The sequence below is a fragment of the Brienomyrus brachyistius genome, chromosome 23 (genome assembly GCF_023856365.1).
Source record: "Brienomyrus brachyistius isolate T26 chromosome 23, BBRACH_0.4, whole genome shotgun sequence".
In the NCBI taxonomy this organism is placed as follows: Eukaryota; Metazoa; Chordata; class Actinopteri; order Osteoglossiformes; family Mormyridae; genus Brienomyrus; species Brienomyrus brachyistius.
In genome coordinates, this window is record NC_064555.1 from 9,819,401 (window position 1) to 9,834,220 (window position 14,820).

The window sequence follows — 14,820 nt, forward strand, 5'->3', positions numbered from 1 at the left end:
GCTTTTTTGGTAGCTTATTATGCTTAAGTTTTATTTTAACTGACCCACCCACAAATGACCCGAATATGATGAAAAACTTGGAAAAACAGCACAATAATCAGATTTGAAAGTTCCCCCCTTTTTTAGGAACAGTATAGAAAATTATTGAAACAGAAATTCGTAACTTAATATCAATATTGAAACAATATGGTATTGTGACAACACTAGTTTAGGTCACGTCAGTTATGGTCACCTTTTGTTCATTGTTTGTAAAGTACACAAGATGCAGAAACACCTTTTACCATTAAATATTATTTCATTTTGACTAGAGCTGCATGATATATCGCAATGCAGTTGTTATTGTATGGTGCATGCGCAATAATCATCAGGGCTTTAGGTGACAGATTATCATTTGTTTACAGACAGTAAACATTTGTCTGGATGCCGGCAGTATATAGAAGTTTATACTACCGGCCCACAATTTAGTAAGCAGATTAGCAGTATGCTTAAAATATTAATAAGCAGCATATTGTTATACCAAATGTTAGTAACCTATATAAATTTGGCATATCCTTATGTTTATTAAAATTCGATTAGAGGAGCGAGTCACATCCCACTGTTTTGGTAAATCATGGAAGTGATAAGCGATGAAATGGCAGCGAGGAAAGGGCCAGCTCAGCAACCACATCATCTCGCTAAAAAGGAGATATTGTCGATAAACAAATTTATGCAGATCGTTGACTTTTGGGTGTTACAATACACTTCCCATCAATATTTTAGGCATACTACTAATCTGCTTACCAAATTGTGGGTATTAGTGAAAGTCTGTAGAGTAAGGAAAAGCCGACGTCCAGGCATGTTTACACCAGTCATCTAAAGCCCTGGTGATTATTTCACATGCGGCATTTAATCTCGATGAGATATCGTGCAGCCGTTCATGTAAGATTTTTATTTGTTCTGTTGGAGCTAGTTGGTCATTTGATGGAGTCCTGCATAGTAGCATGCAGCTCATGGACGCCGGGCACTTTCCAGAGCTTTCAGAGGGTTTGCCCGTTCGGTGGTGAGGCGGGATAAAGACGTCGTGAAATGCGTGCTTAGCTGCACCATGCTTGTCAGTTTCATTCAGTCGCTTGTACTCGATTTTATAATGGAGTAGTGAAGCCACCTGACCCTGCCGGATGCATCTATAATTCATATTGTCTGGGTCTGTGGCCCAGTGTATCATAACTTCCTTTTTGCATTCAGTTACATTTCAATCAATAATCGACTGCACTTACGGCCTTCTGCTAATGTCTCTCCTGGATTCTCATTGGCAGCAGTATTTATAGTCGGTGTTATTGCATGTCTGTTTCCTACTTAGCAGAGGGGTAAAAACAGGCTGTTGAGAAGGGGGTCCTTAGTCTGTACTTTGATGTACCCTGACCCCCTAGCTTGTCTTGTGCATCATACTTGACAGCAAGCCCCCATAGCTTTTCAAATAGTTATATGAATATTTGCACAATAATACTGTGTTTATTACTGTGTGTTGTGTGGGTGAGCTTTCTCTATGAATGAGCTGTGTTGTCATGCTTTTCATGCTTCTGCCATGATTGATTTCCCCTCCCTTGCTGCCTCTCCCTCATCGGTCTGCTTGACTAACGTTCTGCTTGCTGTCTCCTTGTTGTTCGAGCAGAATATGACCGACACCTAGCACCCAGCAAAGGCATGGCAGCAGCATACCTGGACCCCAACCTGAACCACGCCCTTGCCTCGGGGGCCAAGTGTCGCCTCAGCATGGGCACGGAGCGTTCCCCCGGTGCTCCGGATCGTGTGCTCAAGGTCTTCCACTGCTTCGAAAGCAACAGCGAGCCCAGCACCTGGGCCAGCAATATCCGCCATGGGGACGCCACGGATGTCAGGGTGAGTGCAGGCCGGGTCACGCAAAGGTCATGCCAGCAGGCACATGGAGGGGGAGGGGGGGTAGCCACTTCCTCCCTGGTGCTCACCTGCTGTTGGGAGGGCTGAATAATTGAATGCGTGGAGTCGGCAGGTTCGCTTTCTTGACATTAATCTGAAAGCACCAAGAGGAATCTTATGAATTTTGCTTTTTCTCATCAGCGTTGAGATTTAAGTGCTTGTTTGGTCCCCATGTGTGTAGGAGGGTTGCCAGTTTGACCTCCCAGGCTAGCTTTGCAGATCATACCCACAGTTGCAGAAAAGAGACATGCACCTGAGCAACTTTTATCTTCCCAGCCTAGACCGTGCAGCTTTCGTGCCGTTGTAAGACTCTGTGATTCTACTAAGGTCCCCATTGTAATAATAAAGCCAGGAAACAAAGTGTGGTGCTGAATTCTGGCAGATGACTCTGTCTCCGTCTTCCCCACTGATTAAGTTATATCTGTTTCAACATGCCGCCCCGGTGCAGTTTGTTCTCCCAGCAGTGATTCTTTTTAAACTACAGAAGAGTCTCGTCTGTTTCTCGGGACATGGCAGCATTGATGTTTGTTAATAAGAACTGGCTTTATTCTGTGCTTCGCTCCAGCGAAAGATGGTGATTAAGCGGAGGACAGATGCCGTGGCTTTGCCAGTGAACCTCCTCCGAGGGCAGAGGAGATGCCATTCAGAGGTTCTGGAAAGGTGCTCCTGTCACCTCTCTGTGGGCTTGTGGCTGCCTTTCGCTGTTCTGTAATCTCTCTGTCCCCCATGGCTCTGAGATCCACCGCTTCGGTCTCCCAGCGAGACACGGTGGCTCTCGCAGGCTTTAGTAATAATTGCTGCTTTAGAGTGCTGTCATGTTGGCGACCGTGACCATTGCTTCGCCAGTCAGTTTCGTATTTGACAAAAATCATTAACAGGGCCATTAAATGTTAGTGAAATGCCAGTGGTCTCAGCGCCCATGTCCTCCATCTGAGGTGGGGCTGTGGGTGTCCTAGCAGGCGATGCAGTGATTGAATGTGTTTATGGTAGGGCATTTTGCACATGTGAACCACAAAGGAAAGGGGAATTCATCATTCAGGCTGCGCCTCTCGGTGATGGTTGTTATCTGGCTTTGTGGAAGATGCAGTCTTCGCCGTGTATAATGGAGTGTAGAAGGTAATTAGTACTGGCAAGTTAATGGTTTTGTTGTTAATGTTGCATGGCTGTAAATGAGTTTAGTTCTTTACTGCACGATGGACTCTTTATAATTCATGTATTGACTTGTAAAACCTCTATCTGTGTGGAAGGACATGCTGGATAAAGGTTCACGTTCTCTGTCTCCAGTCAGCTGTGGAAATGCGCAGATGCATAGCCTGCAGTCAGCGGCCTTTGACTCTGCTTCCAGCCTCTGGTTCCCCAGAGCTGAATACCAGGGCTTCGCAATATATCTTTTCAGTGTCGCCATCGCATTGAGCGCATGCACAATGATGACATCGCAGGGCATGCGATAAGCAAGGCAAATTAAATCAAACATGTCATGCTTTGCCTTTTTTGCTGTTTGATAGAAAAGGAAAACTAACTAATCCACAAGTGTATCCCATATGAGGATATTTGGATACATGGAGTTTGTTGCCAGTGACTGACATGCAGACTCTGCATGTGCAGCAAGCCACCAGTCAGAAATAGGACTGGGTGACCTGGGATAGTGGGATAATGTTTACATTCTCATATTGCGATAGTTAGTTGAGTTAAAATTATTCTCATACTCTCCTTTATGTCCAGATGTTATACCGCAGTATACTGCATTTTCAAAATTAAAATTTGCAGTATTTCGATTCTTTGGTGATAAGATTCACCAAGATTCTTGTCTATTATATGTTTAAAAATCAGTTTAAAGTTTACCATCACTTCTTTTGTATGAGTTCTGCATGTGTTCTCCTAGCCGCTCATATTTTCAGCCTTGCTGTTTAAATTACTTGTAGAAATATAAAAGATTTGTTTTGAACTCTTTTTGCATTATAATTATCATTATGGCACATGAAAAATCACATTGCAATATTTGAAAATTTTCCAATATCATGCAGCCCTATCATATGCTATATCCAGTGTGTGTTTCGTCTGACATGGCTTATTCTACCCAGAATTTTGTCCGGAAGGTTCCAATCAGAATGCTGAGTGAAACCATGTGACAGCGATGAGACTTTACTATGAACTTAAGAATTCACTTCCCATCCCACACACCTAAAAAGACATAGCAGGCTCCTTTGTTCATATAGACATTCCATGAACATAAGCTTGAACACTTCGCCAGAGTATTATTTTTTGCTGAATGTTAATATGTTAATGTGGGTAGGGTTGCACTGCATTTTCTTGCAAGTATTTAGTTTGTATTCCTGAATGGGCCTATGAGTGTTTAACTGCATTGTGCAAACTGCATATATCTAGACAGCACTGTGAAAATTCGGATATCTTAATGAGAGAGCCCAAGCTCTGGGTCATTTTTACATAAAAAAAATATTAGATTCAGTTAAACTATTTTTTTTCCGACAGTAACAGTTTGATAAGCATGTTTGGAAAGCTGGAGTGACATGCTAGGCCAAACAGTGGATGCGGATATGGAAGGCCAGAAATAAAGCCTCGTGGATGAGATCACTCGTCCCAGCCGGCTTCACTTTACCAACATCTTTAATCACATTCACATATAACAATTCCTCTTCCATACACTGTGACCCTCATATGCTAACATTACTCAGCCATTGTTTTGACTGAAAGCTACAAGTGCTTTGGTAAATTCATTTACATGTTTTTCCAGAAACCCAACTGACTTCCAAGAATTGTAGCTAATTATCAAGTTGATGGACAGATTCAGACTCTACCATTTACCTAAGGTTAGCAAAGTCACCGGGCTAGCGATTAACCTTGGAGCCTACATGTGTGAATCACCTAACTAAAGAGTCTGCACTGAGACCTTCGATATTTTATTAGACATGCTCACATAAATTTATTGTAGACTAAATTAACCTAAGCATGGAAACTAGGAAGTTAATTAGGTTGCTTACCTCTCAGGCAGGTTCAGGGATGGCAGTGAATCTTCCTGCTGCCAGTGACTGGTGGCCTCGTCATTATGGGGGAGGGTTTACGTCATGCAAACATTGTATTTTTAAAGCCCCTTCTGCGTGTGCGGACGTGTTGTGGAGAGTTCCTGTCTTTCTGAACAGTTATGATATTCAAAAACATACAAGGCGGCCAACAGCTGAATTTTAGATATCAGTAAATAAGGTGAATGAGGGTGAGAGAGCAATGCTCTGCTATTTACAGTGAATACAAAAGAGGGACCGAATGTGATCTGAATGTCCACCAGCCTCCTGGGCCACCATCTACCAGGGGGCTCCTCCATCTTAGGGGTGTCCCTATGCGGGAGGCCGCTGTACAGGGGTGCATGCCGCGGCGTTCCCGTCCCGCCTGCGTGGCTGCTGTTCTGTGCCCCTCTAGCGCTACGGCTCTCCCGTACGCTCGGGGTGGATCCTGCTCACGCCGCTGTGAAATTGCGGCGTTAATAAATGCCCAAGGACACGCCAGGATGGACATATCTCGAATGGATGGGCGGTCAACCCTGAAACCCGAGTTTACTTATCCCCCACGAGTGGTACCATTACAGATAATGACAGCAGTTTTATTTGAGAGCGTGTGGTTCTGCGAGATGGGCTTTTAAAAGCCGCTGTGCGTGGAGCCCGCTAGCACGCGTTCTCCGTCCGCACTGAGCACTCGGCGCGGTTTGCCCAGCCGTTACTGGAAGGGAATAGATTTTTCTTCCACTCACCGGCTCCCCAAAGACACGAGGAAGCGTCTCCAGCGCCGCCCACACGTTGGGGGGGCCTCCTCTCTTTTCCCCGGTGTTGGGTTACTCCAGTGTGAGCCTCACAAATGAGGCTATAGCTCGAGGAGGCCTTACCTCCCACACACCATCTCGCCATGGTAACTTGATACCGTACATCATATTTACTGAAAGGCCTTTCTGTGTGATTCATTGTTCACCATCCAGATGTCTGTCCCACTAATGCAGAAAAGGTTTTTATTTTATTACCTGAGTTGCAGCCAGACTGATATTCTTTTACTACAGAATGTTGCTTTTGTGTCATATTAAACTCTGATTTGCAGATGTTCTCTTTGCCAATTATTGTTGTTATTGATAGTCTTAGTCTAACTGTTGATAACTATCACTCAAGAACAATGTTTAGTGAAGTCTTTGAAGCTAAATTTGAATGAATTTATTTTCCTGGCTGGACTCTGTAAATCTTTTGTGACAGGTGGTCTCCAGCAGCCATAGCTGTTGAACTTCAATAAGCTATCCCCAAAAATACCCACAAGACCTGGAATTACATAGACAGGCACAGGGCTTGCATTTTTGCTTGTTGACTCATCTAGAGATGTTATCTGTACATCCTTTGTGATGTGATTTAATTTGCATTTGCTAATCTTGAAAACATGTATTAAATACCCATTTTCCTAGAAGTGATTACTTCACAACACACACCTGTGCACGGTTTATATTTTAGGGAGTCTGTCAATTGGTGGGCTTGACCTAGAACAGATCTGCCTTCCTGGCTCAGCCACGGGACAAGGCACCGATTCAACAAGGCGCCCTATCAAAGATCAGCCTGTCTGGAGCATCCTCACCCAAGCTGGCAGCTTCTTGGCAACTCTTATGGAGCTTATGGAGCTCGGTGCTCTTCCATGTGCCCAGAACTCGCATTATATGGGAAACTAGGACATCCCACCACCCTTAGGGCCCCCATCCATTATTATTCAGTGGCTGGGGTTGGGCTGCCGCATGGCTTTAGTGTCAGGTTTTTGTGTTGGGTCATCGTCGAGCTGTCCCTCATGCCATATTGTGACGTCTCCAGATAAACCGGGAGATTCACTGCTCGATTGGAAGCAGTTATGTTGTCTGTCACTTGTAGCCGCTGACCTAGAAAGAGTTCCAGGCTCTACAGTAGTGATTTACGACTGTGGGCCGCACCATGATGTGCACATTCTGCTGTGTTTTCTGGCGTGAAAAAGAGCTTGAAGGAATGGGATGGGGGGGATGGGGGTGATGGGGGGGGGGGGGGGTGACACAGCTTTGCCAGAGAGGCCAAAGGGACACTGGGTGAGCTGGGAACTGCTCCCCACGCTACCCTGCCTTCATGAAGCATCAGTTCTGGGAGATAACTGCTCAGGTCGGAGTGAATGGTTGAACTAGATATACGGCCGATTGCATGGGGCTGCCTGTCGTGACACTGTCCCTGTAATCCCATCAAAAGGGCCATGTCCTCCCACGCCTCAGCTTAGCGCTTACAGCCGCGCTCACGTTGGCCAGGCTCAGAGCTGCTCCTCGGCTCTGTATCGGTCTGCAGGGTGGCCTCGCCCTCGGGGCAGTGGGTGTGCGTGGCAGCCTTCCCTCTGGTCCCCCCGCCGAGTGTCCCATTCACCAACCCGCGTTGCTTTTTTCCACCCCCGCAGGGTATCATCCAGAAGATCGTGGACATCCACAAGGTGAAGTGCGTGTCCTGCTTTGGCCTACGCCTCAGTCACGTGCAGTCGGGGGAGGTGCACTGGCTCCACCCAGACATGGGCGTGTCTCACGTGAGGGAGAAGTATGAACTCAAGCACCCGCAGGAGGAGTGGAGGTAAGACGGCCCGGCTTCCATTTCTGGCATAGGTCAGACTTCCAGGCTGCTGTGATTTCCCTGCCCAAGGCAACCGCAATGGCTGTAACACGAACCTATGAAGGCCTGACTGGCTTCCTGCCGCTGATGGTTTCCTGTAGCTGAGATGGCCGGCATCCTGTCGTCTTCTGCTTTTGTTCCAACGTGTCTGCACCGTGTCTGGAGCATAGCAGCATCCGGCCCCCTGTCAACCGGAGCTGAATTCTGTCTTTGTTGTCATGGAGATGCATGCAGCATTCCGGGCCGCCGCAGCAGAGTGTGGCATTCTGGGACTGACGAGTCTGCATGTGCTCTTTATGTCTTGGAGGCTGGATGTAACTCTCAACATGGATTCTCTGCGTGGAATAGAACCCTCTGCCGCCATTGTCTTACTGCTGAGGTCTTTGCAGATATTTATAGTGTGAAACAGAACTTTAGCGTCTTGCATATGGTGGTTTTCTGGAGCCAATCAGGGTAAGATTTTTACAACATCAAAGGCCCCTTGTTTGCCTTGAACATGCAACCTTCATTACAAGCTCAGATTCTGACAGCTGGCCTTACATGGTAAAGAGCATTTAAATACCAGGGCAGCATGTAGCTGTGTATTCCCAGTTATGATGGTATTTGCTAGGTGCAGCAGTACGTTTTCCTTTGCTTTGAATACGGGCTCTTGTTGTATGTTCGCTTTGTTGAAAAGGTTGTTTGTCTTTTCCCCAAGTCAGTTTTTGGAGTGGTGGCTTATAGAAACGTTTGCTAATGGATTATCAAAGTTGTTAGTGTGTGTCTGCGTGCACACAGTGCGTTCATTGGCTTCACCGATATTTAATTTCTCCGGATCCAGAGTGGCATGATGCTGACCTTGCCTCACCTCTATGACTCTTGGCAGGATGGTTGCATGCTCTCACAGGTTGGGCCCTCTTCTTTACCCCAGAGCTTGTAGCATACAACTAATTACACAAATCCCAGCATTCATTCCAAGGTACACTCTGTCTATGAACGGTTCGCTAAAGCAGATTATTCAAGTGTTCTTTTGGGGAGCAGTGATCATGGAAAGGATTGTCCCATTGACTGTTGAGTTGTATTACGATGATCCTCCTAAATACTTCTTCCTGTTTCTGCCTGCACGCATGCAGTCTAGTTATATCTCTGGCATCTGGGTCCTTGCCATAAACCGTGATAGGATTAGGGCTACGATGCTCTGAATCATTTTATATTGCGATGAATTAAGCATAATGTAACGTGAGATATTATGGAAGTTTATTGAAAGCATCTGCCTGAAGCTTGTACAGCTTGATTTATTTTCTTGTTCTCGTCTTAATTGTATCAGCAGTTGGACCTCCGGGTTGCACACTGCGATTAGGAATGCAGTTTGCTTGCGCTGCACAGCTGTTACAGAATGCGTGGATGTACAGCTTTACTGACCATGACTCGGTGGAAGTTCAGGCCTGTTCCTTCTATCTGTTCCTGGTTAAAGGCTAGTAGCTTTCCTTTGAAAAGGAGGCGGATGCTAACGCACGCAGCTTCTCCGTTTAGCATTAGCATTCTTCACTCCTCGCTGCCGTTGCTTTAGGGACTCCAGAGCCTGCTTGGAATTCCAGTCGTGATGGGACGAGCAGTCGCTCTCGTCTTTCAGCTTTTCCCGCAGGTTGGACCCATCTGAACTGTCATGCCATCCGTCACTGTCCATTCACGGTCAGCCTGAAATCCATTCCTTGATTGTATCTGCATTCTCACAGCTCTGGGTTGAGCGATGGCGTTTCCTTAATGTCCTGTCTCTGGTCCCCATGTTCACCTTGTGGTACACTTTAAGGTTTGCCTGAAGCTTCCTTGTAAGGACAGTGCAGGAGATGTAGTCAGACCAGGAGAATGTGCATTTTGTGACAAATTCAGACATCTTTCAGCACCTCAGCCCACCAAACCTGTACTGATGTCAGGTGCATTATGTCATTCCTGTCTTCACACAGACAGATGTTGGCATGAAGAATTGTTATTCTTATATGATATGTGTTCTTTGTGGTTCCTGTTCAAGCCTCTGTTTACCTGCTCCTATTTTTGGAGGGAGGAGATGAGCCTTGCTGAGAGAGGAGATTCAAGGCAAGGGTGGCTTCCCTTGAGGATTGAATGTTTTACCGCCCCCTCCCCCCAGATTCTGTCCCTTCAGCTGCTATGCTTGGGAGCCAGGAGAGGGCGTCACACTGGGTAATTACTTCCCAGGGGAAGCTGTTCCTTTTCCCAGGGGAGCAGAGTGTTGAAATCCATTGTGACAATGTGTGACTTGATGCAAGTTGAAATACATTTGGCTTAAGTATTTGGATTAAATGTATACTGTCATCACTTGGGCAGTGTAAACTGCGTCGATCAGCTTTCCGTGATAACCGGACCCCTAGCTCTAAGCCTTTGCCGGAGGTATTCCAAGCAGCAAGACAGAGTTTTCAACAGGAAGGAGCAGTGGTGCAGGCGATCATGACAAATCAGTTTATATGGTGTCTATTTAAGTGATACAAAAACGTGTGTGAAGTAGCCGTGTGGAGAATTTCCTGGAGTCAGACCTGCTTAGTGATGGAAGCCATCAAGCCTTTGCACCTTGGGGCTTGGCAGTAGAGCCGGCATACGTTAGTGAAGCCTCGCAGATCACTGTTAGCCCTTTGAAATGACTGGTTTAAGTAAACTGCAGGTGAGTTGCTGCTCTCATTGATCACTTTCATTCAGTTGGGGGGTCTAATGGAAAAAAAAAGTGGTAAAATGATAATGTGTTTCCTGTGGCAGAGGCTGAAGAACAGGTGGTTTATGTTAGTGTCCTGTCACTTACCTGATATCTGTATTCCTAACTGCGTTTCTTTCACATTTTTTATGTGAACCTCTCAGATGGGATGTGTTTGCTGTAAGCCAGTTTGCACTGGCCTCGGTTTGGCCCTGTTTACTCTCTCCCACTCGAGTTTCGGCACTCTGAAATCTAAGCAGCTCTTGGCTCATTGTGGGACCTTGCATCATCTCACCTGAAGTGCAGTGCTGGTTGTTCAGAGTCCCCGCTGCTGCTGCAGTGAGTGATAACTGGGCTGGTGCATGTGGGTGAAGGGTGCAGAGCATCACAGATGGGACAGCGTGGCCCGTCAGCGTCGGCTGATGACTTTGGGGTTCATGCTCTGTTCAGCTGGCTCTGCGTATCCCTTGGGAAAGCAGGTGCCTCCACAGAAACTTTAATCTAATTGTGATGTTAAAAGGGGAAAATGCAAGAGCAAATCGAGAGGTCCTGCAACTTCCTCTGTCAATTTTAAACCATGGTAACTCTGAAAGTTAGTGAGCAGTAGTCTCACAGGTCTCTTGGTAAAGTGTTGGAAAGTGCTGAAAATGGCTGCCAGGCACTGAGGGAATGTAGCCATATGTGGTGTTGAACACTAAATGAGCCCTATTGCTTCGCTCCCTTTTGACCTTTTCTCTCCTCCCTCAGCACTCCGAGGAGCCCGGCATGACATGCACTTCATGCATCTTGTGCTCTCTCTCTCGCCCCCTAGGTATGAACTGCGCATTCGCTATTTGCCAAAAGGCTTCCTGAACCAGTTCATTGAAGACAAACCAACCTTAAACTACTTCTACCATCAGGTGAGTTTGCTGGCACAGACTGGGTCATCTGAGGCCCCCTGGATCTCCAGGATCAGGTGTTATGGAACAGCATGTTTGGGGAGCAGTTTTAGTAGGTCAGTCATTCCATTTGGGCATCCGCCTCTGAGGCTCCCCGAAGTTCTCCGTTGAAGGGAAGCGGGGCATGTCTAGCTACTGCTAGTTTTGCTCAATTTATGTGACATTTGTTTTTAGATTGATTTTATAAATTTTTCTGAGGGTGAGGGTTAGTGATGGGAAGGGCTAGCACTCTGGATGGGCTAGAGTACCGGCTTTGATTACCTGATGGAAGAGTGCTGAGAGGAGCCAGGGTTTCGGTGACTCTACGACGCTGCTCTGATGCTGGCTCTGAGTAATCGACGGCTCTCCTTTCTGCTGTCTGGGGTAGCGATGTGCCTTTTCCATTGAAGTGGAGCCAGACCGTCTGCGTGAAACACACAGCCTGCGCTCGTAGTGCGTGGTGAGCGGCACATGGAGATGGGTGGCATTATCTACCCACTTTTAGGGTAGTGCCCATGCTCTCCGCCTCCTCCCGTTGGTTCTGCTGCCTTCCCGCCCACCTCCTGACAGACCACCTACTCCTTCCCTCATTCCAGCACCGTCTTTCATCCCTGGGAGCCCGGGTGGCTCTTGAGACATGGAGGCTCATCGTAAACGTAGCTGAGATGTGCCAGTAGCGAGGAGTGTGACATATAGCTGTAGGAGTGCTAATGAGGTTCTGCCGTATTTACTTTAACACCTTGGCACTTGACGCATAATGAGCCTCTGATATTGTTTTACAGGTAAAAAATGACTATATGTTGGAAATAGCAGACGAGGTCGATCAAGATATTGCACTGAAGTTGGGCTGCCTTGAGATCCGGTGAGTCTGAAGCATAAAACCATGAATTTCCCCTCGCATTTGCAAGTCATCGTTTTGTGGTGATCCTTTCATTTTACGCACATCCAGATTCCATTTGATACGTCCTCTAGTTTGTGTTGGGAAAAGCCTGAGTGTGTGTGTTGCTGAAGCTAAGCTAAGATGAACAGATGAAGTTCTGTAAAATATTTGTCATCCAAAGCTTTCAATATTGACCTCGATATACTGTTGTTGGGAATGTATGTAGATTTGTTTGTGTTTGTGGCATTTTGACAGTGGTGTTATTTCTCCCCAACAGGAGGTTTTTCAGGGAGATGAGAGGGAACGCTCTGGATAAGAAGTCAAACTATGAGTTATTAGAGTAAGTGACCCTAATACCATCGTCCTTTAAAACGCATGACAAATGTTCAGCATTAGTGACATGCTTGCATTTCTAGATGCCTTCAGGTCTGTATGAGCAAACCATTGCTCTAATTGCACCTGTGTAATGCAAGTGGACACTCGTGGGTCGTAATATGGCGGTGATTAGCAGGCCACGTTGCGACGTGCGCTTGCTGATGGGGGGGGGAAATTTAGGTATGTATTTTGGGAGTATGCAGCCTCTTATTCTGAGTGTATTTTTGCTAACATCGCTGCTTAACTTCTATAGTCCCTCAGTGCAGTCGCTTTCTCTTCTTAATTTGAATTCTATATGCAGCACATGGATGCTGAAATGTGCACACACTAGCTTTTGGTCATTATCTATGTGTCCAGGCATCACTGCACAGCGTGTAGAGGATCGGACTTCCGCCTCGAGGGAAATTAATATCCTCAGCACTGAGAACCTGCAGACTTGCAGTTGAATTCTTCTGTGAAATCTGCAGCATGAGTACAAAATACTACATACATTCTGATATATGTAGGTCGTCAGCTCAGGGGTTAATCTCAATAGAAACCCTGTTCTCTGGTGTTTCATTGTATACGAATGTGGGCAGCTGTACAACAACGGTACCTCTAGGAGAAACGTGCTAAATATATCCTTTATTCTAGTGATCTCATATCTGTCATCGGAGCTGACATCATTCTGTAAGGACTCAGCTGTAGGTGAAACTGGGACACACAAACCAGTGCGTTGGTGTTGGTTCCTGCACCCACCTGCTTTTTAAAAGCCTCAACTGAAGATGTTTCTTTTGTCTTATGTTGGTTTCAGTGGCATGTTGACTGAAGATGTATTTTTCCCATCGTGTTGGCTAACTTGCAGAGGTGGAAAGTTCAGGTCCAGAAAGTACAAATCCAGACCAAGATTTAGTTTCAACCAACCAGTTGAATATAAAGAATCCCATTCACAGAGTACTCAACTGGTTGGTTGAAACTAAATCTTGGTCTGGATTTGTACTTTCTGGACCTGAACTTTCCATCTCTGGCAACTTGATTGATCAGTCACTGGACAGTGCTGCTGTTGGTATGGACTGTTTTTATCGTTTTGCTTGCTGTTGTCTCAGATGGTCCTGTTCTGTTATTGGCATCTAGATGATGCCGTTCCCTGACGCATTTAACAGATGAGATTTAGCTTCATTGCTATCAGCTATCCATGGCTGTGAGAGGTTCACAGGAGGCCCCAGCAGCGGATCGAGGCCCCTCTGAGATCAGATGGGTCTCTGAGGGGCGTCAGTGCTATTAACTCCGATGCAAACACAGGATGCCGGTTTTCATTCCAGCCGATCCCATCACGCGCAGATCGTCGTCGCTGGCTCGCGAGCTTCAAAAGATTGCCGTGCGTTTCCTTCAGATAAAACCTTTGATGGCCGCTAGCAAACGGAATCCTCCCTTAAGAGTTTGGCAGGGAGATGAAAGCCGGCGAGCGCTACGGAGAGCGTTTCCGAAAGCGCGGCACAGAGGCCACATAGTGCCTTCCTGTCTATGCTGTCTAATGCCCTGCTTTTCTCCTCTCCCCAGGAAAGATGTGGGGTTGAGAAGATTCTTTCCCAAGAGTCTGCTGGACTCCGTTAAGGTGAGCCATGTCCTAATGCCCTCAGCTCCACCTTCACCTTGGCGAGTGGGCAGGTGGGCAGGCGGAGTCTCACCTCCGGAGCCTCCTCTGCACTGCGCGCCCCTCTGCTCGGCTTCTCACCGGGCTCTGGAGAATACATGGCCTAGTTCCGCCTCCCGCACGCGCCTCAACCGGCCAGGATTGCAGCCCCACCCCCTCCCCCCAGAACAATGGCCGCTCATTCGTCATTGGGGCACTCCTCCCGCCCCCCAAACATTTCGCTTCCGATCAAAGCACTTGATGCCAATTTAGCCAAAACAGCAGCCTTTTGAATGGATGCAGATTCGCTGGGATTTACAGCAGTGAATGAATATGCATGCCGGCTCTCTCATTTTTTATTTTATTTTATTTTTTTTTACAAGGTCTGCTGGATTTATGCACGGAAACGGAGGGTGGCTCTCCTGCGACAGCGGGGCGGCTGATAGATTTACGGCACGCGCCTGGCCGCTTTGTTTGCCGCTGGCAGCTGGGTGTGAAAGCAGACCCCCGTGACCCTAGGTGCCCGCGAGTGATCCAGAGGGGACAGATGCTCGGGCCAGGGTGCTGCGAGGCGGCCCTAGACCCTCCCTCCCACGTTATCATTAACCCCCCGTGGGATTTCAGAGGGTGGCCAGAGGGGGTGTGTAATGGGGGTTCCCCTTACAGGGCGTCCCCGCCTGTCACGCAGGCCATCTGCGGCAGGCGAGCACAGATTGTGCTGTGTGGGACAGCCACCTGACCTCATATCTCTGGCTACACATGGGGTCTACATC

At 47.0% G+C, this 14,820-nt stretch overlaps 1 protein-coding gene across 17 annotated transcripts in view; it reads left to right on the forward strand.

The window, feature by feature from the left end:
* The window catches only part of ptk2aa (protein tyrosine kinase 2aa), an 83,995-nt gene that overhangs the window by 39,541 nt on the left and 29,634 nt on the right, over nucleotides 1-14,820 (forward strand). For all 17 annotated transcript variants that reach the window (XM_048993014.1, XM_048993016.1, XM_048993015.1 and 14 more), the window contains 6 exons: nucleotides 1,652-1,878; nucleotides 7,378-7,544; nucleotides 11,075-11,162; nucleotides 11,963-12,042; nucleotides 12,338-12,400; nucleotides 13,975-14,029. In XM_048993014.1, coding sequence (XP_048848971.1) covers nucleotides 1,684-1,878; nucleotides 7,378-7,544; nucleotides 11,075-11,162; nucleotides 11,963-12,042; nucleotides 12,338-12,400; nucleotides 13,975-14,029 — 648 coding nt within the window. In that variant the 5' untranslated portion in view covers nucleotides 1,652-1,683. The remainder of the gene's footprint in view (nucleotides 1-1,651; nucleotides 1,879-7,377; nucleotides 7,545-11,074; nucleotides 11,163-11,962; nucleotides 12,043-12,337; nucleotides 12,401-13,974; nucleotides 14,030-14,820) is intronic.